Raw genomic sequence first — 27101 nt, 5'->3', positions numbered from 1 at the left:
CAAGAGTGGTGCTGTCTCTGGAAGAAAGCAGCCATGTTTTTGTAGCACTGGATAACCCATCACTTCTGGGAGCTGTACCTCCAGATTTCTCAGGTCGATATCGACTATGCTGTCCAATGGGATCAGTCTGTCTGCTGGTATGGTTTCCATTAAGAGACACAGCAGCAAGGGCCTTTTTTTATAGACTTATATATATATATATTCCAGTTAGAGATACCGGGTGGAGGTTTTGACACTGATTTTCTGCAATTTGAATAGAGCTTTATGAGGTTTCTATATCCTGATAATCCCCCCCCCTGGATCCGTCAGCTACACTGACTGTTCACTATTATCATTGACTGATAATAGTGCATGAACCGATGTATGATGGATCTATTGGTTCATGTACTATTATCAGTCAGTCTAGGACATACAGAAAGTAATGTGATTACGGCTACGTTCACATATTGCAGTCACGTCTCTGGTACTTTTTGCAGAAATCCTTATTACATCCACTAAGTGACTGTGGTCTGGGATGTATTAGGTGCTACCATTACATAGGATGGAGGTTTGCTGCTGTAGCTGGACGGTTCTGCCTATATTGTCCAGTCTCCATGCAGGTCACCATTCTGTCCCTTTAAGGCTCCAGTCTTCCCATTGAGTAGACTCTGTGTCATCCGTCTTTGTTGAGATCTCAGTGAGAAGATTTATTACATCTGGTTTGTGGTTAGCTGCTCTTATCTGCTGCGGTTACTGGGCCTCCATTCTCCAGAGAGCAGACGGATCTGGGTGTAAAACTATCTGATACTAATGACCCCGTCTCACACCGCGCCGAGGTGCTAAATGCTGCTGTCCGCACCGCGTCATACTGCTAACCAAGGAGAACAAAGATGTCCAGTCCTGGAACATGGATGTATAGATGCATATTACCAACCCGCTCACTGTGCACTATACTCCAGAGCTGCACTCACTATTCTGCTGGTGGGGTCACTGTGTACATACATTACATTACTGATCCTGAGTTACATCCTGTATTATACTCCAGAGCTGTGCTCACTATTCTGCTGGTGAGGTCACTGTGTACATACATTACATTACTGATCCTGAGTTACATCCTGTGCTATACTCCAGAGCTGCACTCACTATTCTACTGGTGGGGTCACTGTGTACATACATTACTGATCCTGAGTTACATCCTGTGCTATACTCCAGAGCTGCACTCACTATTCTGCTGGTGGGGTCACTGTGTACATACATTACTGATCCTGAGTTACACCCTGTATTATACTCCAGAGCTGCACTCACTATTCTGCTGGTGGGGTCACTGTGTACATACATTACTGATCCTGAGTTACATCCTGTATTATATACCCAAGAGCTGTCCAGGCATGATGGGTGGGCAGAAGTTTCTGCATCCCTCTCCTATAGCATTGCTGCGGTATATGCGGTATATCACATGACACAAGCTGTAATCATTGAGCGATGGTTGTAATACACTGCTCTCTGATCTGGCATTTCGCTCTGTAATATATATAAGGATGTATATTAAAAAGGAATGTACTTAAAAACCGCATATGTGAATGAGAAGACCTGGCGGATCAGGTCACATGACAACAGATTGCGGTGTTGTGCTATTTGCGGTATGTAAGTTTGATTTCTGGTCAGACTACGTTTGACTACAATGTTCCGCAGGGGCGGAGCTTCTCGCTTTGCTCTTCCTGACTGCTCTTATTACTCCACCTCCAATTCTCAGGTTGGCCAGTAGGGGTCACACTTCTCTCTCTCTCTTTCATCCTTGTCCACTGAACTCCCTTCATAGTGTATGTATGTTTTCTCTGTGTAGATCAGTGATTTTCAACCTTTTTTGAGCCACGGCACACTTTTTATACTTAAAAATCCCGGGGCACACCACCAACCAAAATGGCACAAAATGACACTAAAACAGTTCATATTATACATATAGTTAATAATATAGATTCTAAATGTATTTATACTCACTCAGTGTGAAACCTGGGCCTGTCTTCTCCCCCATGCTTCTCTCCTGTGCTTCTCTCCACCATACTTCTCCCCCCTACTTCTCTCCTGTGCTTCTCTCCACCATACTTCTCCCCCCTGCTTCTCTCCTGTGCTTCTCTCCACCATACTTCTCCCCCCTACTTCTCTCTTGTGCTTCTCTCCCCCATACTTCTCCCCCCTGCTTCTCTCCTGTGCTTCTCTCCACCATACTTCTCCCCCCTGCTTCTCTCCTGTGCTTCTCTCCACCATACTTCTCCCCCCCTGTGCTTCTCTCCACCATACTTCTCCCCCCTGCTTCTCTCCTGTGCTTCTCTCCACCATACTTCTCCCCCCTGCTTCTCTCCTGTGCTTCTCTCCACCATACTTCTCCCCCCCTGTGCTTCTCTCCACCATACTTCTCCCCCCTGTGCTTCTCTCCACCATACTTCTCTCCCCCCTGCTTCTCTCCTGTGCTTCTCTCCACCATACTTCTCCCCCCTGCTTCTCTCCTGTGCTTCTCTCCACCATACTTCTCCCCCCCTGTGCTTCTCTCCACCATACTTCTCCCCCCCTGTGCTTCTCTCCACCATACTTCTCTCCCCCCTGCTTCTCTCCGCTGTTTCTCCCCCATCCCCATATGTCTCTCCCCCCTGCTTCTCTCCCCTGTTTCTCCCCCATTCCCAGGTTTCTCTCCCCCATTGTTTTCTCCTGTTTCACAGGGGCACCATAGTTTGTGAAACTTTCCCCGTGGCACACCCGACCATGTGTCGCGGCACACTAGTTGAAAATCACTGGTGTAGATCACAGTACATTAGTGTTGTATTGCTCCTGCAGGTAGAATGGGAAAAATAGGAAAATCCCATTCTACCTGCTGGAGCAATGGTGAGTGATAAGACCATGTTCAAACTTGTGTTGCTTGGTGGCAGCTTTCTCCGCCGGTAGTGCCTGCTGGGTTTGGGGGGCCCATGGGGACTGGTCCTGTGACATTGGGGTTGCAGGGCCATTCCATGGCTTCCCTTCCCTGCATGTGCACGCTTTTCGGGGTTAGCGGTCGCTGACTGACACAGTGGTGAGTTAGTGTAGGTTTAGTGTAGTAGTATGGTTTGATCAAATTATATGCCAACATCCTGGTGTTGGTTTTTAAATGTAGCTGAGCGTCATTAGTGTCAGCCATAGGTGTGAGGTGCAGCAGCTCCTTTCTCTACCACGTACAGACCTTTTACCTGCCATAGCTACATGCCATGCAGAACTACAACTCACAGCATGCCACATACAGTTGGAAGACTTGCCCTGTAGTGGTTATTGGTCATGTTGGTGGTTACCCAGCTTTCCCGGACACAGATAGGTCGTCTTTCTTGGGGGTCTTTATGTGTTCTATAGGGCTGGGGGATATTTTTATTGGTAACTTTTTGACCTTCTCTTTTTACCTTCTTAGCGATATTATGTAGCAGAGTTAAACGTGTGATCTTTATTATTGTTTTTTTTTTCCATTATTCCTCTACAGAGCAAATTGGGCAGAACATCCTGGAGAATCTGAGCCAGGACCGGGAGAAGATTCAGAGAGCCAGAGACAGGGTGAGCAGCCATTACCCATTCCCTGTGACCATCAGCCGATGACTATTTATGTCTGTGTATGGCTGGAATCACTGACAGCAAGTGGTCTATTCTCTCCAGTGTGACACAGTGCTCTCTGCTGCCACCTCTGTCCATGTCCGGATCTGTCCAGAACAGCAGCAAATCCCCATAGAAAACCTCTTCTGTTCTGGACAGTTTCTGACATGGACAGAGGTGGCAGCAGAGAGCACTGGGTCAGACTGGAGAGAATAGACCACTTGCTGTCAGTGATTCCAGCCGTACTGTCACTTCCTGCAGGTCATACAGCAGCTAATAAGTACTGGAAGACTGGAGATTGTTTAACTAGAAAAAAATTACAAATCTATATCACTTTCTGACACCAGTTGACTACCCCTTTAACTAATGAGTGAATTGTAGTAAAATTCCTTTAATCTGGAATCAGCAAGGCCTGATAGTTACTGGATTATCATATATTCTAGATTATTGGATGTAATTAAAAGATATATAAATATGTCCTCCTTGTTGCTGGGCTTACTGTGTCTGATCCTCAGTGACAGATTAGGAGACTTTCTGGATTATCAGATGCCAGATATAGGGAATGTCAGTATGAATCTGATAAGGTGTTATCTGCAGTCTGGGATGTGGCCGTAACTCTGCTACCTGTGCACAGTGTCCCACATGGCTGTATCTCTGCTACCTGTGCACATGTCCCACTTCATCCAGCGTCATTGACTGCAGTCAGTAAGATGGCGCCCTCTATGGTTGGGGGAGAGGTTGCAGCCTCGCCCATTAATAATAGGATCTTTCCTTCTTTATCTCCAGCTAAGAGAAACAGACACCAACCTGGGGAAGAGCTCCAGGATCCTGACCGGGATGTTACGAAGGTAAGCGAGGTAGGAGCACCTTTTATTCCTTCACATACACAGCTCCTACCGACAAAACCAGTGATTGCCCAGGGTGTGTTTATTTCCTGTCTTGTATATGGCACCAACATGTGCAATGGCGCAGTACACTCCTGTCAGCTCAGTATCATTATATCACTCACTATATCACTCCCATCATCAACCCTGACCCCAGGAGCTCACACTCTAATCTCCTATCACACACAGTGTATCATCACTCCCATCATCCCTGACCTTAGGAGCTCACACTCTAATCTGCTATCACACACAGTGTATCATCACTCCCATCATCATCCCTTACCCTAGGAGCTCACACTCTAATCTCCTATCACACACAGTATCATCACTCCCATCATCCTCCTCCCTGACCCCAGGAGCTCACACTCTAATCTCCTATCGCACACAGTGTATCATCACTCCCATCATCCTCCCTGACCCCAGGAGCTCACACTCTAATCTCCTATCACACACAGTGTATCATCACTCCCATCATCATCCCTTACCCTAGGAGCTCACACTCTAATCTCCTATCACACACAGTATCATCACTCCCATCATCCTCCTCCCTGACCCCAGGAGCTCACACTCTAATCTCCTATCACACACAGTGTATCATCACTCCCATCATCCCTGACCTTAGGAGCTCACACTCTAATCTCCTATCACACACAGTGTATCATCACTCTCATCATCATCATCCCTGACCCCAGGAGCTCACACTCCAATCACCTATCACACACAATGTATCATCACTCCCATCATCCCTGACCCCAGGAGCTCACACTCCAATTACCTATCACACACAATGTATCATCACTCCCATCATCCCTGACCCCAGGAGCTCACACTCCAATCACCTATCACACAGTGTAACATCACTCCCATCATCCTCCCTGACCCCAGGAGCTTACTTTCTAATCTCCTATCACACACAGTGTATCATCACTCCCATCATCATCTCTGACCCCAGGAGCTCACCCTCTAATCTCCTATCACACACAGTGTATCATCACTCCCATCATCTCTGACCCCAGGAGCTCACACTCCAATCACCTATCACACACAGTGTATCATCACTCCCATCATCCTTGACCCCAGGAGCGCACACTTTAATTTCCTATCACACACAGTGTATCATCACTCCCATCATCCCTGACCCCAGGAGCGCACACTTTAATTTCCTATCACACACAGTGTATCATCACTCCCATCATCCTCCTCCCTGACCCCAGCAGCTGACACTCTAATCTCCTATCAGACACAGAGTATCATCACTCCCATCATCCCTGACCCCAGGAGCTCACACTCTAATCTCCTATCACACACAGTGTATCATCACTCCCATCATCCTCCTCCCTGACCCCAGGAGCTCACACTCTAATCTCACGTACAGTATCTTGAGGACTTTGGTCACATGTTATATTTCAGTCTTGTATAACTTTGTATAACTTGTAGTGGCTCTTCCCCTAAAGGGGTTAATGGCGGCCCCTGCAGCCTCCCACCCCGGGGCCCCAGGACGGGCTGATTAGGAGTAATATGAAAATGACACTATCTAAATGTGGAATCCAGGAGGGAGAGGCTGCGGAGCGTGCAGACAATCAGGCAGGAGGGCGGCCTCTGCCCCGCCAGCCGTATCCGTCCCTCGCCATGCCTCTCCCGTACTGTCACATCTCATTAAAGGAGCCTCCCGCTTCATGTCGCAAAATCATTCATCATTTTTAGGGGCAAAAAAAAAAAAAACACAAACCGTTATTTAAATAATATGATATTAATGTTAAAGTTCACTTGTCACTTAGCGGCGGCGATTAATCAGACGTAACATTTACAGCCATCGCTTCATCCGCCGCGCTCAGGGCTTCAAGTCGAGCGCCCGAAATCAGGATTTATGGCTTTATTTGTCCCTCTGCTTTCACCTGATCTTTCTGCTTGATGTCCCCCACCTTCTCCTCCACAGAACCCGCTATACGTAAGACACGAGAGCGAGATTTCATAAGGTGCGGTAACACGTGAGATACCGCGGAACCTCTTAGCGTATACTGACTCTATTCTAAGGATCTAGGCTCTATAGGTCTCTGCAGTGTAAAGCAGATAGCAGTGAGAAATTCTTGTATATAGGAGCAGTATTATAGTAGTTATATTCTTGTATATAGGAGCAGTATTATAGTAGTTATATTCCTGTATATAGGGGGCAGTATTATAGTAGTTATATTCCTGTATATAGGAGCAGTATTATAGTAGTTATATTCCTGTATATAGGAGCAGTATTATAGTAGTTATATTCCTGTATATAGGAGGCAGTATTATAGTAGTTATATTCCTGTATATAGGAGCAGTATTATAGTAGTTATATTCCTGTATATAGGAGGCAGTATTATAGTAGTTATATTCTTGTATATAGGAGCAGTATTATAGTAGTTATATTCTTGTATATAGGAGGAGTATTATAGCAGTTATATTCCTGTATATAGGAGCAGTAATATAGTAGTTATATTCCTGTATATAGGAGCAGTATTATAGTAGTTATATTCCTGTATATAGGAGCAGTATTATAGTAGTTAAATCCCTGTATATAGGGGCAGTATTATAGTAGTTATATTCTTGTATATAGGGGCAGTATTATAGTAGTTATATTCTTGTATATAGGAGCAGTATTATAGTAGTTATATTCCTGTATATAGGAGGCTGTATTATAGTAGTTATATTCTTGTATATAGGAGCAGTATTATAGTAGTTAAATCCCTGTATATAGGGGCAGTATTATGGTAGTTATATTCTTGTATATAGGGGCAGTATTATAGTAGTTATATTCTTGTATATAGGAGCAGTATTATAGTAGTTATATTCCTGTATATAGGAGGCTGTATTATAGTAGTTATATTCTTGTATATAGGAGCAGTATTATAGTAGTTATATTCCTTTATATAGGAGCAGTATTATAGTAGTTATATTCCTGTATATAGGAGGCTGTATTATAGTAGTTATATTCTTGTATATAGGAGCAGTATTATAGTAGTTATATTCCTTTATATAGGAGCAGTATTATAGTAGTTATATTCTTGTATATAGGAGCAGTATTATAGTAGTTATATCCCTGTATATAGGAGCAGTATTATAGTAGTTATATTCTTGTATATAGGAGCATTATTATAGTAGTTATATTCCTGTATATAGAAGGCTGTATTATAGTAGTTATATTCTTGTATATAGGAGCAGTATTATATTAGTTATATCCCTGTATATAGGAGCAGTATTATAGTAGTTATATCCCTGTATATAGGAGCAGTATTATAGTAGTTATATTCTTGTATATAGGAGCAGTATTATAGTAGTTATATTCTTGTATATAGGAGCAGTATTATAGTAGTTATATCCCTGTATATAGGAGCAGTATTATAGTAGTTATATTCTTGTATATAGGAGCAGTATTATAGTAGATATATTCTTGTATATAGGAGCAGTATTATAGTAGTATATCCCTGTATATAGGGAGCAGTATTATAGTAGTTATATTCCTGTATATAGGAGGCAGTATTATAGTAGTTATATTCTTGTATATAGGAGCAGTATTATAGTAGTTATATCCCTGTATATAGGAGCAGTATTATAGTAGTTATATTCTTGTATATAGGAGCAGTATTATAGTAGTTATATTCTTGTATATAGGAGCAGTATTATAGTAGTTATATTCTTGTATATAGAAGCAGTATTATAGTAGTTATATATATATATATATATATATATATAATAGCAGTTTTATTCTCCTACATAGGAGGCTGGTTTTGTAGTAGTTATCGTCTTGTCCACAGGGGGCAGTATTACAGTAGTTTTCTTACGGCTGTGCTGGTTTCTGTATAGCATACACATTAGGATGACTGAGTTATTATTACAGTGGTCATGTTTATTTCAGAGTTAATGTACCCTTTATATACTGAATACTCCTCTTCCCTTTAGAACCCAATGACTGATCTTTCTTGGAACCTTATAGTAAACCTAGGAATAGATCAGATAAAAACATCTCCATCTCTTCCCATTTTCGCTATTCTGTTTATTTCCTTTTTTTTATTTGTTCATTTTTACAAAAACCTGAAGAAAGCTTGTGTTTTTTTTTCTTATTTCTCTGAATAGACAAATCTGGATGTTTTTTTTCCTTCCTAAAAGCGTTTTTAGCCTTTTGGAAATTGTTCATTTGTGGAGTGCGGGAATGAAAACCAAAGCAGCCAGAGCCGTCTCTGCGCCCAGGACCTCCGCTCTTTATATCAATACACATTACACCGACACAAGAGCAGCTACAAAAGGGTCTTTCATGGGGGGAGGTCAGTATGGGGGCAGCGCTCGGCCTAGTGCGCAAAGGGTTAACGCTGAAGGGGTTAACAGGACAAAGTTGTGGTAATAGATACTTCACTGCGCAACAAGGGAAAGCTCAGCGGTTTAAGATTTCACCAAAACAAGATAATGAAGTCGCCCATAATCAAGCGTCAGCCGGGGGTCCGGGCCATAATCTAGCGTCAGCTGGGAGTCCGGGCCAGACATGACTGCACGAATCAGAGCCATGAGGGTTCTGGAGCCCCACGCCTCTCCGGACCATCATCTTCTCATACTATACTCATATTTTATTAAGAAATTGCTGATGCTTCATAATAGACAAACATCTGGAAAGGGTAAATCTATTGTCCGTCTGCCTCTTGGAGAGGGGAGTTTGCGGCATTGATTATTGCATAAGTTTTTTTATTTTTTTACTTATAAATCTGTAAAGGTTTATATATCTCCGGGATCTGGAGGCCGCAAGATGTGGACCCGAAACTGCAACGCTCAGGAAGGATTTAATTTTGTGAAATTGAAAAAGTTTGAATCAAATTTGATTTTCTGTCAAGTTTTTTTTTTTTTTATAGAGAGATATAGGAGAGAGATGGATAGAGAGATGGATAGAGAGATGGATAGAGAGATGGATAGAGAGATGGATAGGGAGATGGATAGAGAGATGGATAGAGAGATGGATAGAGAGATGGATAGAGAGATGGATAGGGAGATGGATAGGGAGATGGATAGGGAGATGGATAGGGAGATGGATAGGGAGATGGATAGGGAGATGGATAGGGAGATGGATAGGGAGATGGATAGGGAGATGGATAGGGAGATGGATAGGGAGATGGATAGGGAGATGGATAGGGAGATGGATAGGGAGATGGATAGGGAGATGGATAGGGAGATGGATAGATAGATAGATAGGAGATAGATAGATAGATAGATAGATAGATAGGAGATATAGATAGATAGGAGATATAGATAGATAGATAGATAGATAGATAGATATAGATTGATAGGAGATAGATAGATAGATATAGATTGATAGGAGATAGATAGATAGATAGATAGATAGGAGATAGATAGATAGATAGATAGATAGATAGATAGATAGATAGGAGATAGATAGATAGATAGGAGATAGATAGATAGATAGATAGATAGATAGATAGATAGATAGATAGATAGGAGATAGATAGATAGATAGATAGATAGGAGATAGATAGATAGATTGATAGGAGATAGATAGATGATTGATTGATTGATTGATTGATTGATAGACATATAGTAGCCATGTATATCTGTACCTGAGAAAGCTGGGCGGCAACTTACCTGGCAGTTCCCGGTTGGGATGAGGGAATCGGCTAAGCTTTACAGGTTATCCTTACTGTTCAGGATACTTAGAAAGTAGGATAAGAAATTGCTTCCTCTCCCCCTATCTTGCCTTAGTTTTGCAGGAGATGTTTCTGTTGGGATAGTTGGGGGGTGGGGGTATGCTCTCAGCGTGTGCTCTCAGCGTGTGCCCCAGCTGTAACCTTCCACCAGGGCGACACTTTGGATGTGTAGGACAATGCCCTTTGCTGACACAAGCTGTCATAGGGGTTTTAATGGTGGTCATCAGGGGCTTAATGGTCTTGTCTCTCATCACAATGAGTTTGTTGTATGTCACGGCTTGTGCTCTTCTTACCATTCAGACATTATTAGTCTTTTCATAGCAGAAGCTGATGTTTGGGGAGTCACTGGTGACCCCGCATGCATTGCCTGTACTGCACATGGGGGGAAATCAGTGACAGCATAGAGTCCCAGAATAATCATAGGCCCCATGTACTCAGACCACTGTAGTGTACAAGGGCACTGTTATCTAAGGTAAGATGGTTGTACTGTGACTCATCCAGCAGAATAGTGAGTGCAGCTCTGGAGTATAATACAGGATGTAACTAAGGATCAGTAATGTAATGTATGTACACAGTGACCCCACCAGCAGAATAGTGAGTGCAGCCCTGGAGTCTAATACAGGATGTAACTCAGGATCAGTAATGAAATGTATGTACACAGTGACCCCACCAGCAGAATAGTGAGTGCAGCTCTGGGGTATAATACAGGATGTAACTCAGGATCAGTAATGTATGTACACAGTGACCCCACCAGCAGAATAGTGAGTGCAGCTCTGGAGTATAATACAGGATGTAACTAAGGATCAGTAATGTAATATATGTACACAGTGACCCCACCAGCAGAATAGTGAGTGCAGCTCTGGGGTATAATACAGGATGTAACTCAGGATCAGTAATGTAATGTATGTACACAGTGACCCCACCAGCAGAATAGTGAGTGCAGCTCTGGAGTATAATACAGGATGTAACTAAGGATCAGTAATATAATGTATGTACACAGTGACCCCACCAGCAGAATAGTGAGTGCAGCTCTGGAGTATAATGCAGGATGTAATGTGCACAGTGATGATCCAGTAGTGACAGGAGAGACTGTTATAAATCCCATTGATGTGTTGTGCACTGTTTTCTCTTTGCATTGTTTTGCCTCAGCTGATATATGATGGACAGGGTTTATAATACCAGGATGTCTTATGTCGCCTCGCTAGAGATGGTTATAAATAGTTTGTGTTGATTGGTTAATGGTATATTCCTCTTAGAGGGTTTTTTTATTTTGTTGAAGCTTTTAACCCCTCATCTTCCAGGCTGCCGGCAGCCTTTGTGTCTTCACCTGTTTCCACTTGACTATAGTGAGATACAATGAGAGGAGTGTGTCCATTGATGTGAATGAAGCAGTCTCTTGGGATCCTGTGTGCCATTTGCCGCTGGTTGGTTTATTGTCGTTCTGCGTGCCGCAGGATGGCACCGAGCGGCGTCTCTTCAGCTTGTGGTGCAGGTGGTCAGTGTAAGCGCTCGACACAAGGATCTGAAGTCACCAGGACAGTCAAGGAAACAATGCCAGTCTTATCTCCACAGACAAGAAAGAGTTATGGGCACCCGGTACCAAGAACATAAGACAAAGGGGGCACGCAAAGAGCAAAGACGTCTTGTGAAGCCCCCCCTGGGTGGTCGCAGAACTCATCTCCTCTGGTACCAGGGCTTATACCGCTCTGTACAGAAATACATCCCTATATGAATGAGCCGCTTATCAGACGGGCACACAGATGGCTGGTGATGCCAGGGACATACACTGTGTCATACATAGGGAGAGGAGGAGGCAGCTTGTACTTATCACCATATGCCTCACCTACTCCAGATCTGTGCTCGGCCTCATACACTACAAGTACCACCCCTGCCGGGGCATCCGGCTATGCCAAAATACCCTAAAACAGGGGGTCAAACTCAGGCCCTCTAGCTGTAGCAAAACTACAGTTCCCATCATCAGCTTTAGCTCTGGCTATCCAGGCATGATGGGACTTGTAGTTCAGTTACAGCTGGAAGCCCTGCGTTTGACACCTGGGACCTAAAAGTAGAAGTTCAGTAGTATAAAAAAATCACTAATACTACTAATATAGAGTAAAGCATCCTCATTCTGTCTATTCAGGCACTTCTCAGTTATATTAGGTAATACATCTTCCACCTTAGACCCCTAAAAGTAGCCCCCCCCCCATCAATATTCATGCTTTGCATACTAGTGGAGCATAGATACAATGTAAAGCATGAAGAAAGGGGCTCAACAATAATGTTATTATCCAATAGACTCCAGGAGATAAAGTAACTAAGTCACTGAATGGAGCTGAGCTACAGGGTAAAGCATGGGGCATAACAGCACACAGTGATAAGTCAGGTCATTGCCTTCACACCCCCATAGACTCCTTCCAGAAATTAATTTTAGCTGGAGTCACTCATTGATCATGAGGCATCAGCATTACTAGGCTACATCATGTGATCAGCATTACCAGGCTCCATCATGTGATCAGCATTACCAGGCTTCATCATATGATCAGCATTACCAGGCTACATCATGTGATCAGCATTACCAGGCTCCATCATGTGATCAGCATTACCAGGCTTCATCATATGATCAGCATTACCAGGCTTCATCATGTGATCAGCATTACCAGGCTCCATCATGTGATCAGCATTACCAGGCTTCATCATGTGATCAGCATTACCAGGCTTCATCATGTGATCAGTATTACCAGGCTTCATCATGTGATCAGCATTACCAGGCTTCATCATGTGATCAGCATTACCGGGCTTCATCATGTGATCAGCATCACCAGGATTTCATCATGTGATCAGCATTACCAGGCTTCATCATGTGATCAGCATTACCAGGCTCCATCATGCGACCAGTATTACCATATGATCATGAGGATGCTGATCACATGATGAAGCCTGGTAATGCTGATCACATGATGAAGCCTGGTAATGCTGATCCCATGATGAAACCTCGTAATGCTGATCACATGATGAAACCTCGTAATGCTGATCACATAATGAATCCCAGTAATGCTGATCACACGAAGCCTGGTAATGCTGATCACATGATGAAGCCTGGTAATGCTGATCACATGATGAAGCCTGGTAATGCTGATCACATGATGAAGCCTGGTAATGCTGATCACATAATGAAGCCTGGTAATGCTGATCACATGATGAAGCCTGGTAATGCTGATCACATAATGAAGCCTGGTAATGCTGATTACATGATAAAGCCTGGTAATGCTGATTACATGATGAGGCCTGGTAATGCTGATTACATGATGAGGCCTGGTAATGCTGATTACATGATAAAGCCTGGTAATGCTGATTACATGATAAAGCCTGGTAATGCTGATTACATGATAAAGCCTGGTAATGCTGATTACATGATAAAGCCTGGTAATGCTGATTACATGATAAAGCCTGGTAATGCTGATTACATGATAAAGCCTGGTAATGCTGATTACATGATAAAGCCTGGTAATGCTGATTACATGATAAAGCCTGGTAATGCTGATTACATGATAAAGCCTGGTAATGCTGATTACATGATGAAGCCTGGTAATGCTGATCACATGATAAAGCCTGGTAATGCTGATCACATGATAAAGCCTGGTAATGCTGAAAGCCTAGACAGTCAAGACAGACAATATCTGTGGTCTTATTGCAGTAGAGATGCAGTGTGAAGCTTGTGATAAAATAAAAGTCTCTTAGGTGGTCCTAAATCCCAGGCCTGCCTCCATTGTGCTGGAGTCACTGGGTCATTACTGTGGTCCTACTGGAGAGGAGCTGTGGTGTGAATCTTCCAGGGCTGTTACCACCGCTCATAAGACTGGTGGTGGGGTTTAGGCCACCTAAGACTCCTGCAGGATATACAGGGAACTTAAACTGACACATCAGAGTAAATAGCAGGTGATGCCCCCCAGAGGTGGGTGTATGATCTTCCGGCCGGACACTGAGGTCACTCGTTCTCTCTGGTGTCATTGCTCCCAGCAACTCTCCTTGTAGAGCGCCGTCCACCTGCGCTGTCATCTCGGCTGATCTCCAGCAGACTCTGAGTATGTTCTGTCCTGAGGAAGACGATGCCCCCTGATCTCTACAGGACGTTCTGCTGCTTCCTCGTCAGCCCATTCCATTGAGATGACGAGAACGTCCAACAGAGAAGAAGTGATGGAGCTGCAGGGAAGACATATCTATCCTGGATCCATTCCCACAGCTGGAGAAGGTGAAAAAGCTCCACGTTTGTTAACCCTATGTGCCAGTGTCTAGACGCAGAAAATCAACGTGAAGTTCACCACTTATAGGGGCTGCAAGGTAGGGGAGTGGACGCCAGACCTCGTGCTCACATTGTGAGTAACAGCATGGCGCCAGAGGCTGCTGCAATATGGCCGTGCATCATTGTCTCTTTTATGCTTAGTTTATAGTTTTTGTTTTGTTTTTTTTGCTTTTTTTTGCTGTATTTGCTCTGTAAATACATAGAAAACATCTGGATCATTTCCCCGACATCAAAACGCCAAAAATGTCACCTTTCAACCTCGGCAGTCACGCAGTGGTCCGTGCTGTGCCCCGGGCAGGGAATGAGCCTGCAACCCTATGATTATCCCAGAGCCAGTGTTATCATCTCATTGTACATTGATAACTCAGATATACTTAAAGAAGAACTCCACCTCTTCACATCTACTTGAAATAGTCACCCTTAGCTCATTCCTTATGTTCACATCCAGAGCAGCATTCATAGTCCTGCTGGCTTCCACTTACAGGATAGAGAAGTGAAGGATGCAAACCTGCCTTTAGAATCTGCATAGGTGCCCGTACAGCTCGCCCATGTTCTCTATATCCTTGTACTTGTCTTATTTCCATAGGAGGGAGATAAGTGTCCACAGACACTCCTTACACCGCTCTTCTCACCTCTTGATAAATATAGCGCATCTTTAGCTGTCATTGCTCCACATAGTGTATTCTATGCTAGGAGCTGGTGTAGAACTCCGCTATATTGGACACCATATACTGATGTATATTATAGCAAATCTGTAAAGCCATGGGAAGCCCCGCCAGTTCTGCTAAAGCCCACCCTAATAAAAAAGAAAGAGGGAAAGAAAATCTGCATCACTGTTCAAGTGGTGAAATAATATATCAATGGGCCTGTCAACTGCACGTCCAAGGCAGAAAACCAGAAGTCTGCTTCATATTCCTGCCCTGAATTTTCTTGCAGAAAATTCCAAAAAAGATAAAACAACAGATACAGAGAGGGCGAGAGCAAGTCATGTGACAGAGAGGAGCAAGAGAATGGGATAGAGCGGGTGCACAAAGGATATGGGAAAGGGAAGATACTCGGGGGAAGGAATAAACACAGGCAGGGGCAGGGATAAGCACACAGGGATAAGACACAGATAAGCAGGGGCAGGACTTTGAGGGAGGTTTGAGGGTGAAGATAGGTAAGCAAGGATAGGACACAGATAAGCAGAGGCAGGGCTTATAGGGAGGTATGAGGGTGAAGATAGGTAAGCAAGGATAGGACACAGATAAGCAGAGGCAGGGCTTATAGGGAGGTGTGAGGGTGAAGATAGGCAAGGGAGGGATAGGGCACAGATAAGCAGGGGCAGGGCTTAGAGGGAGGTGTGAGGGTGAAGATAGGTAAGCAAGCATAGGACACAGATAAGCAGAGGCAGGGCTTAGAGGGAGTCGTGAGGGTGAAGATAGGCAAGGGAGGGATAGGACACAGATAAGCAGGGGCAGGGCTTAGAGGGAGGTGTGAGGGTGAAGATAGGCAAGGGAGGGATAGGACACAGATAAGCAGGGGCAGGGCTTAGAGGGAGGTGTGAGGGTGAAGATAGGCAAGGGAGGGATAGGACACAGATAAGCAGGGGCAGGGCTTATAGGGAGTTGTGAGGGTGAAGATAGGCAAGGGAGGGATAGGACACAGATAAGCAGGGGCAGGGCTTAGAGGGAGGTGTGATGGTAAGGATACGCATAGGAGGGTGGGATAGAGTACACATAAACAGGCAGATATAGAAAAGATAGACAAGGGAGGGATAGGGCACATAAGCTAGGGCAGGGCTTAATGAAGTTTTGACGGTAAAGAAGACAAGGAAGTAATGATTAAGGTGGAGAAATAAAAGAGCAGAATAAGAGGCAAAGAGAGAGCACAGAGGTGCAACCTAAAACTTTGTCCTCTATACAAATCCTTGGGCCGACTGTTCTCCACTTATACTACAGATGTGTGTCAGGAGTCCCTCAGTCCCTCATTTTTGGGGTGCCCCACACTTTGTCAGGAAGATGAAGAAGCCATTTATGTCTGTGTTGAACGTAGATGTATTCTACAGAGCGGCTATTGTCCTAGAGATGACATGGCCCCCGGTTACAGGAGCCGGCCCTACCCCACACATGCCCTCATTTCTGGGCCTTGCAGCATTATACAAACAAGCATGAAGCAGTGAGAGTCCTAAGTGGTTTACTTGACCCCCCCAGTGCTGTCTGTGGTGATGGATGAGCCGGGGTGACAGGCTGATCCCCACTCCGCCCGCCCGCCTTCCATTAATGCCTGCCATGGGCAGCTTCTGGTAAACTGTTTATCTAAGGTTTGTCCTCAGAATATTAAAAGTCCACTTTATCCCGACGGGTTTTGCCGAGTCAGTTTACCTGTGGATTTACTCTGCTGGGGTCAACCATAACAGGCCAGGCCGGGTGTTTGTGTTACTCAGCTTGTTAAAATAAAGATGGTCTGTTTTCTGGGTGTAGATTGGGAGTTGTACTCCGCTCCTGCACTGATAACCTCTGCCCCCCCCCCCCCCCCCCCTCAGCAGCCGCAGGGGTGGGGGGGATTATTCTGGGGGGGTCCGGCTCCAGGTGCTCTGTGCACTCAGGTTTCACATGTTTATTATGCTCTTTGCAGGCGATCAGTTTTAGCTCCTTCCAGGTTATTACGTGCTGGTAATGGCGTCTTACAGCGGCCGTACACAGTGCCACCTGAGGGGAACGGGACGTTGGCAAATAATTTGAAGAGAAAACACAAACATTCCTGCAATAACTTATTTTTGGGGGGCATCGTAGATTTTAACCATTGAGCAGCTGTTCTCATATAACTTTTTCTCTCAGTAAAAAAAAAGTCACCTCAGCAATGCGATGTTAGCCGGCCGTGCAAGAGATTGAATGTACAGAGTCTAATGTACTGGTCTATAGAATGCAGATCACCAGAACATGCCTAGAGATTTCAACTCTGAAGCTTGCAGAATTGGGAATGCTCACAGTGACCTCACCAGCAGAATAGTGAGTGCAGCTCTGGAGTATAATACAGGATGTAACTCAGGACCAGTAATGTAATGTATGCACACAGTGACCTCACCAGCAGAATAGTGAGTGCAGCTCTGGAGTATAATACAGGGTGTAACTCAGGATCAGTAATGTATGTACACAGTGACCCCACCAGCAGAATAGTGAGTGCAGCTCTGGAGCACAATACAGGATGTAACTCAGGATCAGTACAGGATCAGTAATGTAATGTATGTACACAGTGACCTCACCAGCAGAATAGTAAGTGCAGCTCTGGAGTGTAATACAGGATGTAACTCAGGATCAGTAATGTAATGTATGTACACAGTGACCCACCAGCAGAATAGTGAGTGCAGCTCTGGAGTGTAATACAGGATGTAACTCAGGATCAGTAATGTAATGTATGTACACAGTGACCTCACCAGCAGAATAGTGAGTGCAGCTCTGGAGTGTAATACAGGCTGTAACTCAGGATCAGTAATGTAATGTATGTACACAGTGACCCCACCAGCAGAATAGGGATTGCAGCTCTGGAGCACAATACAGGATGTAACTTAGGATCAGTACAGGATCAGTAATGTAATGTATGTACATAGTGACCCCACCAGCAGAATAGTGAGTGCAGCTCTGGCATATAATACAGCGCTTCTCCCCAAAGCCACAAACAGACAGAGATCAGCTGATCTGCTGCAGCATTAAAACAGATTTTTTGGGAGCAAAGTAGAATTCTTGTTTTGCCTCAGTCGGACCATTGTTTGCTGCTCAGAGATTCCCAGTTGAGCATTTTTAATATTCTTATTAATATGAAGATACTGGCAGAATTAGACATTCACATCGGCTTCTGTATTATCAGGTGGCTGGAAGTGGAGATTTCTTGTTGTGCTGCTCTGAATGTCTTAATATTATAAGATTGTAAATGAAAAACTTCTGAGCTGTAAAAAAGTAAGATCCCACCCTGACCGTAGCTTCTAGTGCTGCCCCTTGTGGCCCCTGGAGGGAAGGTCCATCTACCAACCATTCTATAAACATCCCACCGTTTGTGTTCACAGCTCGTGATGTCTGATCCTGCAGTCATTTCCATAGTCCTAATCCAGGGAATTAGGAAAAAGTTTAGATAAATAGAAATATGCTTACAGGATCAGACTACACTGGCATAGTTTGTAGTCTGTTACCATGGAGACACGCAGGTGCTGTAGACTTTTAGAGTTTTTGTGATTGTAACTATAACTGATGGAGCATTACCATGAATCAGTGTAAATAACAGGTATTGGCTCACAGAGCATTGTTTAGAATATATACTGTGGCCAATTGTAACAAACCCTCAGCTGTGAGAAGTAGCACATCATTACAAGGGTTTTTTTTTTTAGTGTCTGTATGTGAATGTGGATTAGTTATGTGTAGCCCCAGTGTACCGTCCAGTGTGCAGCCTCTCCAATATGAAGTGTCCAGTGCGCAGCTTCCAGTGTGTAGCCCCCAGTGTAGCATCCAGTGTGCAGCATCCAGTGTGCAGCCTCCAGTGTAGCATCCAGTGTGCAGCCTCCAGTGTGTAGCTCCCAGTGCGCAGCCTCCAGTGTGTAGCCCCCAGTGCGCAGCCTCCAGTGTGCAGCCCCCAGTGTAGCTTCCAGTGTGTAGCCCCCAGTGCGCAGCCCCCAGTGCGCATCCCCCAGTGTGTAGCCTCCAGTGTGCAGCCTCCAGTGTGCAGCCTCCAGTGTGCAGCCTCCAGTGTGCAGCCCCCAGTGTGCAGCCCCCAGTGCGCAGCCCCCAGTGCGCATCCCCCAGTGTGCAGCCTCCAGTGTAGCCCCCAGTGTGCAGCCTCCAGTGTGTAGCCCCCAGTGTGCAGCCTCCAGTGTAGCTTCCAGTGTGCAGCCTCCATTGTGTAGCCCCCAGTGTGCAGCCTCCAGTGTAGCCCCCAGTGTGCAGCCTCCAGTGTAGCTTCCAGTGTGCAGCCTCCAGTGTTTAGCCCCCAGTGTGCAGCCTCCAGTGTGTAGCCCCCAGTGTGCAGCCTCCAGTGTAGCTTCCAGTGTGCAGCCTCCAGTGTTTAGCCCCCAGTGTGCAGCCTCCAGTGTGCAGCCTCCAGTGTAGCCTCCAGTGTTTAGCCCCCAGTGTGCAGCCTCCAGTGTGTAGCCCCCAGTGCGCAGCCTCCAGTGTGTAGCCCCCATTGTGTAGCCCCCAGTGTGCAGCCTCCAGTGTGTAGCCCCCAGTGTGCAGCCTCCAGTGTGTAGTCCCCAGTGTGCAGCCTCCAGTGTGTAGCCCCCAGTGTGTAGCCCCCAGTGTGCAGCCTCCAGTGTGTAGCCCCCAGTGTGCAGCCTCCAGTGTAGCCTCCAGTGCGCAGCCTCCAGTGTGTAGCCCCCAGTGTGCAGCCTCCAGTGCAGCCCCCAGTATGTGGCCTTGGTTAAGGAGAGGTGCGGATTAATGTCCTCCATATGAGCGGGGTCCTGGAACATTACAGCCCAGGACAAGCCATATTATTCCTCTGCTCCTCGGTCTCTGACGGATAAATCATTTTCTGGACTGTGTAAGAACACCTGTTTGTGTCCCCGGGGAGATCTCATAAAACTCATTGAGTCTTGGCAGATTCCTTTACAAACATGCCTGACCTTCCTGCCTGCTCCCTCCCTGGAAGTGTCAGTACTGCTCAGTGCAGCGCGGGGCGGCCTGCTCGGTGGAGCCCTCCATCTCTATATACACAGTCATCTGGACCCATCCTGTCTCCTCTATATAAGGTTGGATCATTATAGAGGCAGCAGGTTATATCCTCCCCATTCCCATGACCTCTGCTTGCTGTCAATGAATAGGAAGTGTCAGTACTGCTCAGTGTAGCACGGTGCGGACTCTAAGCTTCATGGGAGCCATTGTTGTGTGAGCAGTTGAGTTCCTCACCTTTGCTTGCCGTCAGTGAATGTGACGTGTGTATACTGTTCAGTGCATTGCGGCGCAGGCCTCACATCCTGATTAATGGAGCCATCCATCTCTATCCAGACTGTTACTGGACTCGTCCTGTCTCCTTGTAGATTGAAGAGTTCACTTCTTTACCATTTCACGATCTCTGCTTGCCCTCATTGAGTAGAAACATTGATTTTATGTTTAGAACAGACATTTTGACCTTTATCCAAAATAACTACTTTCGTGCAAAAACAGCTCCACCTTGTCCTCAGGTTGTGTGCGGTATTACAATTCTGCTCCATGCACTTTAATAGAACGGAACTGCAAAACCCACATTCACACAAAGGGGTTTCTGTTTCTGGAAGATGTTCACCAAAGCCTGGATAATTCCTTTAAATTATCTTGCCCTAAAGTTGTTATTCTGATCCTAGAGAAAACTGTAGATTTTCCATCTGTTTCTGAGAAGATGCTGCAGGTGACAATATGGCGGCATTACTCTTTTGTAGAAATAGATGCGGTATCCCAGTAACACATAGCGGCCGGATGCGTAGACTTTCTTTTTGATGTGTGTCACCTCCTTGCGGTCTCTCTGCTTGCTGTCACTCTGTTTACACCTCTATTCTGATGATGTGATAGACAAACATGGCTGCTGTCTTCTTCCATACTGACCGACACACCCATTCATAATTTGTATCTGTTATTGCAGCTCAGCACCCTTCATTTCAGCAGAGTTTAAGCTGCAATATCAGACACAACTGGTGGACAGGGGTGGCGCTGTTTTTGGAAAACAATTAGTATATTTAAAGGGGTACTCCGGCAAAAAAAAATCTTTCAAATCAACTTGTTTTAGAAAGTTAAACAGATTTGTAATTTACACCTATTTAAAAATATCCAGTCTTCCAGTATTTATCAGCTGCTGTATGTCCTGCAGGCAGTGGTGTATTCTCTCCAGTCTGACACAGTGCTCTCTGCTGCCACCTTTGTCCATGTCAGGAACTGTCCAGAGCAGGAGAGGTTTTCTATGAGGATTTGCTGCTGCTCTGGACAGTTCCTGACATGGACAGAGGTGGCAGCAGAGAGCATTGTGTAAGACTGGAAAGAATACACCTCTTCCTGCAGGACATACAGCAGTTGATAAGTACTGAAAGACAAAAGATTTTTAAATAGAAGTAAATTACAAAGAAAAAAAACTCCTTTAATATTGAAAGCTCTGTGGGTGATGGCCTCCTGGTTTTGCATACAGGTCATCCTCATCTACGATGACTGGATGAGAATATTAGAGAAGCCAGCGCTGGGGTCACATGACCTCATTGTTCCCTTTTTGTTTTGTTTTTGTGCTTTTTCTTTCTTTCCCCTCTCGTTTTCTTAGAAAATGTGTTGTGGTTTAGCAGCGCAGACACAGCTCAGCTTTGTATCCCACACAGTCACCAGCGTAATAGTTGTTTGCTCGTTGTGGTCACTTAATTGAAAAAAGCTGGCACCGAGGTATTACAGGTCTCGTGGGATTATTCCCGGATCAAATGCGCCATTGTTGCCTCAGACACCGAGTCCTCCGACACTGACTTCATTAGTAAACTGTAATGCGGTGGCAGGTTAGAGAAGACGAGAACAAGGGGCCGCTTGTCTGCGTTATCTCAGCGCCACCACCGCCGCCGCCGCGGGACTCTGAACCGTAATCACTTGTCATGAGTGAATGGAGGGTTCAGGTGACGAGGCGTTATGGGACCTCGGAGCGGTGGCAGCCATGGGGGGGCAGTGCTAAAATTCCAAAGTGCAGCCAGGACCATGAGGCCTAAGACTACAATCAGACATAACATCCATTATATCAGATAGAACGTCCATTAAACGTCCCACTGTTGGTTTTTATAGATGGAATAATTGCATAATAAAAAATAAAAAAAAATTCACGGGACATATTTTTAGCACTGTTTTTGCACTTGAGTGCTTCGCTTGAAAACCGTTAAAAATAGCAAGCACAGGTCTGGTTTATATAAGGCGTAAAATAAAAAAGCAAAAAAAATAAAAAAAAGTTTTCATATCAAAATTTAAAGGGGAGAAAAAAACAGGTTTTCAAATCAGCTGGTGTCAGAAAGTTTTAGAGGTTTGTAAATGACTTCTGTTTTAAAATCTCCAGTCTTCCGGTACTTCTCAGCTGCTGTATGTCCTGCAGGAAGTGGTGTATTCTTTCCAATCTGACACAGTGCTCTCTGCTGCCACCTCTGTCCATGTCAGGAAGTGTCCAGAGCAGGAGAGGTTTTCTATGGGGATTTGCTGCTGCTCTGACACCATAACTTTCGGACATCAGCTGAGTGATGTAGCAGTGTCTGGGGTAATGGCACAATGTCAGGGTCTTCCGCAGCGCCAACCCTAACTTATAGTGTTAGATTTAGGGGGTTAGGACTACCTGACCACACTAAGGCCTCATTCACACGATCTGCGCCGCAATGACCAGAGGAGGATTCCCCCAAAGTGCAGCCTAATGCTGCGTTTACACTGAACCATAATTCGCCCGATCGTACGATTAACGATTTCGAAGTAACGATTTTTTTTTTTATAACGATCAGCCTTTAGACTGTACGATATATCTTACGGAATATTTGTTTTGCGATCGCTTAAGCCTATCTCACACATAGGTAAAATCGGTGAACGACTGAACACACGGAACGATCTGTCAATTTTTTACGAACGACGATTTAACGAACGACGATGTTCAAAGATCAAAATGATCGATTTCTCGATTGTCGTTCGATCGTTCACTGCGATTACACAGAACGATTATCGTGCGAATTTGCACGATAACGATCGAATTCGAGCGATAATCGTATGTAAACGCAGCAAACGATCGAGCGAGAAATCGTTCATTTTGATTTTTGAACATGTTCTTAACGCAGCATTACAGTCTAACCCAGGGATAGGGAACCTTTGGCCCTCCACCTGTTGCAAAACTACAATTCCCATCATGCCTAGACAGACAGCTACAATGGGAATTGTAGTTTTGCAGCAGCTGGAGGGCCGAAGGTTCCCCATCTCTGGTCTAACCCTAAGCCTTCTTTCTAGCTGGAATCCCTAGGGTTGGCACTGAGACAGGCACTGATATTGTGCTGCTAGTGACTGTGGTCATGTGACTGTGTGATGTCCGTGCATGTCTCCTGGATCCCACACATTCTAGCACAGCTGGTGAGCAATGTACAAATGCAGCCAAAAATGGTGCAAATGCATGATAAATCTGTGATGTGGTCGGAGCCTAGTATAGGAATGAGACGGGAAAGGATCATAGTTAGAAGGTTTGCAGCAGTGTCCCTGGCCTTGTTGAGTCCCTGGCCTCTGGGTGGCGCTGTTGTCACAAGGGTGAATGATTCTCCCCATGTGATATAATGTTACATTCACCATTCACCAATCAGATGATCTTTTTCATACAGTGATATATAGAGTAAAGATCATGCTGGCTTCAGTAATTCACTACTTCATCTTAGATGAGTTATGTTACTACATTCACACCCAGAGCTGCACTCACAGCTGTGCTGGATGACAGAGAGCGCTGTATTTGGGAGCTATGATGGCAATAATGGACATGGAGCTGAGCTGCTAGTCACATGTCTGACAGCAGGTGGAGCCACAATGCTGACTGTTTCCTGGGGCAACCAGCAGAATTTCAAATACAGCTCTGGAGGTGGGTGGAGAAAGTGTCATAGCTCCACCCATTTTGTTAGCCACCATCATGGTAGGTGAATACTTGGAAAATTCTGGCAGTAAGAAGACAAGTCTGGGTGTAACCCTTTATGTATCGGGAGAGTTAGCATTCCTAAAAACGTATGTAGCAAGTATTAACCCTTGTGTTGTCTTAGCAATCCTCAGGCCGCAGAGTGAGAGAGGCTGCGGTAATTCTGTGGTGTAAGCGGCATTCTTCTCCTCCATTGCATCGTCATGGGTGGGTGGGGGCAGTTCCTTATTTCTGGGTCTCGCTCTTCCGTCCGCGGGATCGGCGCCTTTACAGGGATGGAATCTGCCTTGTCATGTGGGAGAAAAGAAAGAGGAAACATTCTGTGGTTTGCAGATTCTTCCATTGACTCAGCAGCTTTCAGGGCAGTCAGGATGACTTGTGTGATAGAAGAGAACAATGTGGATGTAATATAAGGGGAGACCCTAGAGGTGGGGGTGGGGGTGTCATAGAAGCCGTGACCCCCAATGTACATATAGGACCTATGATACTGTCATCCATAGTATGGATTGGGATTGGCAGGTTGTATTTCTGTATGGAGGGGTCTGGAGGAAGAGAAAGGAGTCAGGATGGAAACAGAGGAGTCTGGAGGGTAGGGAGGAAAATGGGGGGAAACAGAGGGGTCTGGAAGGGGGTACACATGGGTCTGACAGCGTCTTATTCCTCTTTCCCCAATGGGAACACATACATGTTAGGCCGAGAGGGAAGTCTGGAGAGATACTTGTCAGCCTTGTGTGGTGTAATAACTATAGGGGTACAGACTTATGTAATAAGGGTGCTGCACCCAGTCCCTGGTGTCTGATTGGATGCCACAATCTCACCCCTCAGAAATGAGGGTATCAGTGCTGTAAATGGTTGGGGGGCTGTGATACAGTCAGGTCTCCCACCTCCCACCCCACACATATGGTCTCCTCTACCCATCATAGCACCGGAGGGTCCACCTCCCACCCCACACATATGGTCTCCTCTACCCATCATAGCACCGGAGGGTCCTCCTCCAACCCCACACATATGGTCTCCTCTACCCATCATAGCACTGGAGGGTCCACCTCCCACCCCACACATATGGTCTCCTCTACTCATCATAGCACCGGAGGGTCCACCTCCCACCCCACACATATGGTCTCCTCTACCCATCATAGCACCGGAGGGTCCACCTCCAACCCCACACATATGGTCTCCTCTACCCATCATAGCACCGGAGGGTCCTCCTCCAACCCCACACATATGGTCTCCTCTACCCATCATAGCACTGGAGGGTCCACCTCCCACCCCACACATATGGTCTCCTCTACCCATCATAACACTGGAGGGTCCACCTCACACTCCACACATATGGTCTCCTCTACCCATCATAGCACTGGAGGGTCCACCTCCCACCCCACACATGGTCTCCTCTACCCATCATAGCACTGGAGGGTCCACCTCCCACCCCACACATGGTCTCCTCTACCCATCATAGCACCGGAGGGTCCACCTCCCACCCCACACATGGTCTCCTCTACCCATCATAGCACCGGAGGGTCCACCTCCCACCCCACACATGGTCTCCTCTACCCATCATTGCACTGGAGGGTCCACCTCCCACCCCACACATATGGTCTCCTCTACCCATCATAGCACTGGAGGGTCCACCTCCCACCCCACACATATGGTCTCCTTTACCCATCATAGCACTGGAGGGTCCACCTCCCACCCCACACATGTTCTCCTCTACCCATCATAGCACCGGAGGGTCCACCTCCCACCCCACACATGGTCTCCTCTACCCATCATAGCACTGGAGGGTCCACCTCCCACCCCACACATATGGTCTCCTCTGGCAGTGGAAAGTGTTAGTGTAGGGATTGCTCCCCAAGAGCTCGATCACAAGGTTCCCAATACCAGCAGGGGCGTCTCCGGTCTCAGTGTACCAGCAGGTGACTGTGACCACCCCGGCAGGACCCTCATCATCAGAATGAGTGGAGGTCTCTGCCCCCCTGGACGTATATAACGTGTATATTGGGGGCCGGGCTCTACTCTTCATTTCCATCTTCACTACAAAAAAAAGTTCCCACAACTGTGAACCAACTCAACAGATTTTGGTGATGGGAAACCAAGCGAGCGCCCTGGGCGAGAGACGGGGGGGGGGGTTGGGGGCGGGGGTCGTGCAGAGCAGCAGCGGGAAATAACTACATGTAAAATTATCAGAGAAACCTGCAGATCACAGGACAGAAGAAAGGAGAAGCAGCTGGTTCCCACGAGCCTTGCCTCATCTAGAGAAAAGGGGAAACTGACCCACAGAAGGTCACCAACCCCGGACACTGGTCTCAGGGGGGCATCCACAGACACTGGTCTCAGGGGGGCATCCACAGACACTGGTCTCAGGGGGGCATCCACAGACACTGGTCTCAGGGGGGCACCCCCATACACTGGGCTTAGCACTTAGCCCTGCTCTGATACACTTTATTGTTTTCTCCATGACGCAGTCTGTATGTAGGAGCCATCATGTATGATATAATACACACATATACTGTACACTATACAGCTTTTATTCAGGCAGCAGTGGAATGGATGAAGCACAGGCACATTTTTAATGTAGGACTGTATAATATGAGGTGATAATTACTATGTGTAGTGATGGGGGATGTGATTCTATAATCTGTATGTGTAGTGATGGGGATGTGGTTGGATGATCTGTATGTGTGTAGTGATGGATTGGATGATCTGTATGTGTAGTAATGGGATTGGATGATCTGTATGTGTACTGATGGATTGGATGATCTGTATGTGAAGTGATGGATTGGATGATCTGTACGTGTAGTGATGGGATTGGATGATCTGTATGTGTAGTGATGGATTGGATGATCTGTATGTGTAGTGATGGGATTGGATGATCTGTATGTGTAGTGATGGGATTGGATGATCTGTATGTGTAGTGATGGGGATGTGGTTGGATGATCTTTGTGTAGTGATGGGATTGGATTGGATGATCTGTATGTGAAGTGATGGATTGGATGATCTGTACGTGTAGTGATGGGATTGGATGATCTGTATGTGTAGTGATGGATTGGATGATCT

At 45.7% G+C, this 27101-nt stretch overlaps 1 protein-coding gene across 2 annotated transcripts in view; it reads left to right on the top strand.

Moving 5' to 3' along the window:
* The window catches only part of VTI1A (vesicle transport through interaction with t-SNAREs 1A), a 286946-nt gene that overhangs the window by 194568 nt on the left and 65277 nt on the right, over positions 1–27101 (top strand). The window contains exons 6-7 of one of the 2 annotated variants that reach the window (XM_069979779.1): positions 3479–3549; positions 4372–4433. In XM_069979779.1, coding sequence (XP_069835880.1) covers positions 3479–3549; positions 4372–4433 — 133 coding nt within the window. Of the gene's footprint in view, positions 1–3478; positions 3550–4371; positions 4443–27101 lie in introns of both variants that reach the window. The other variant, XM_069979780.1, reaches the window with a different exon arrangement.

Source organism: Dendropsophus ebraccatus, chromosome 8 (genome assembly GCF_027789765.1).
Source record: "Dendropsophus ebraccatus isolate aDenEbr1 chromosome 8, aDenEbr1.pat, whole genome shotgun sequence".
In the NCBI taxonomy this organism is placed as follows: Eukaryota; Metazoa; Chordata; class Amphibia; order Anura; family Hylidae; genus Dendropsophus; species Dendropsophus ebraccatus.
The sequence above is the reverse complement of the archived record's forward strand: the minus strand, read 5'-3'. Positions and strand labels throughout refer to the sequence as shown.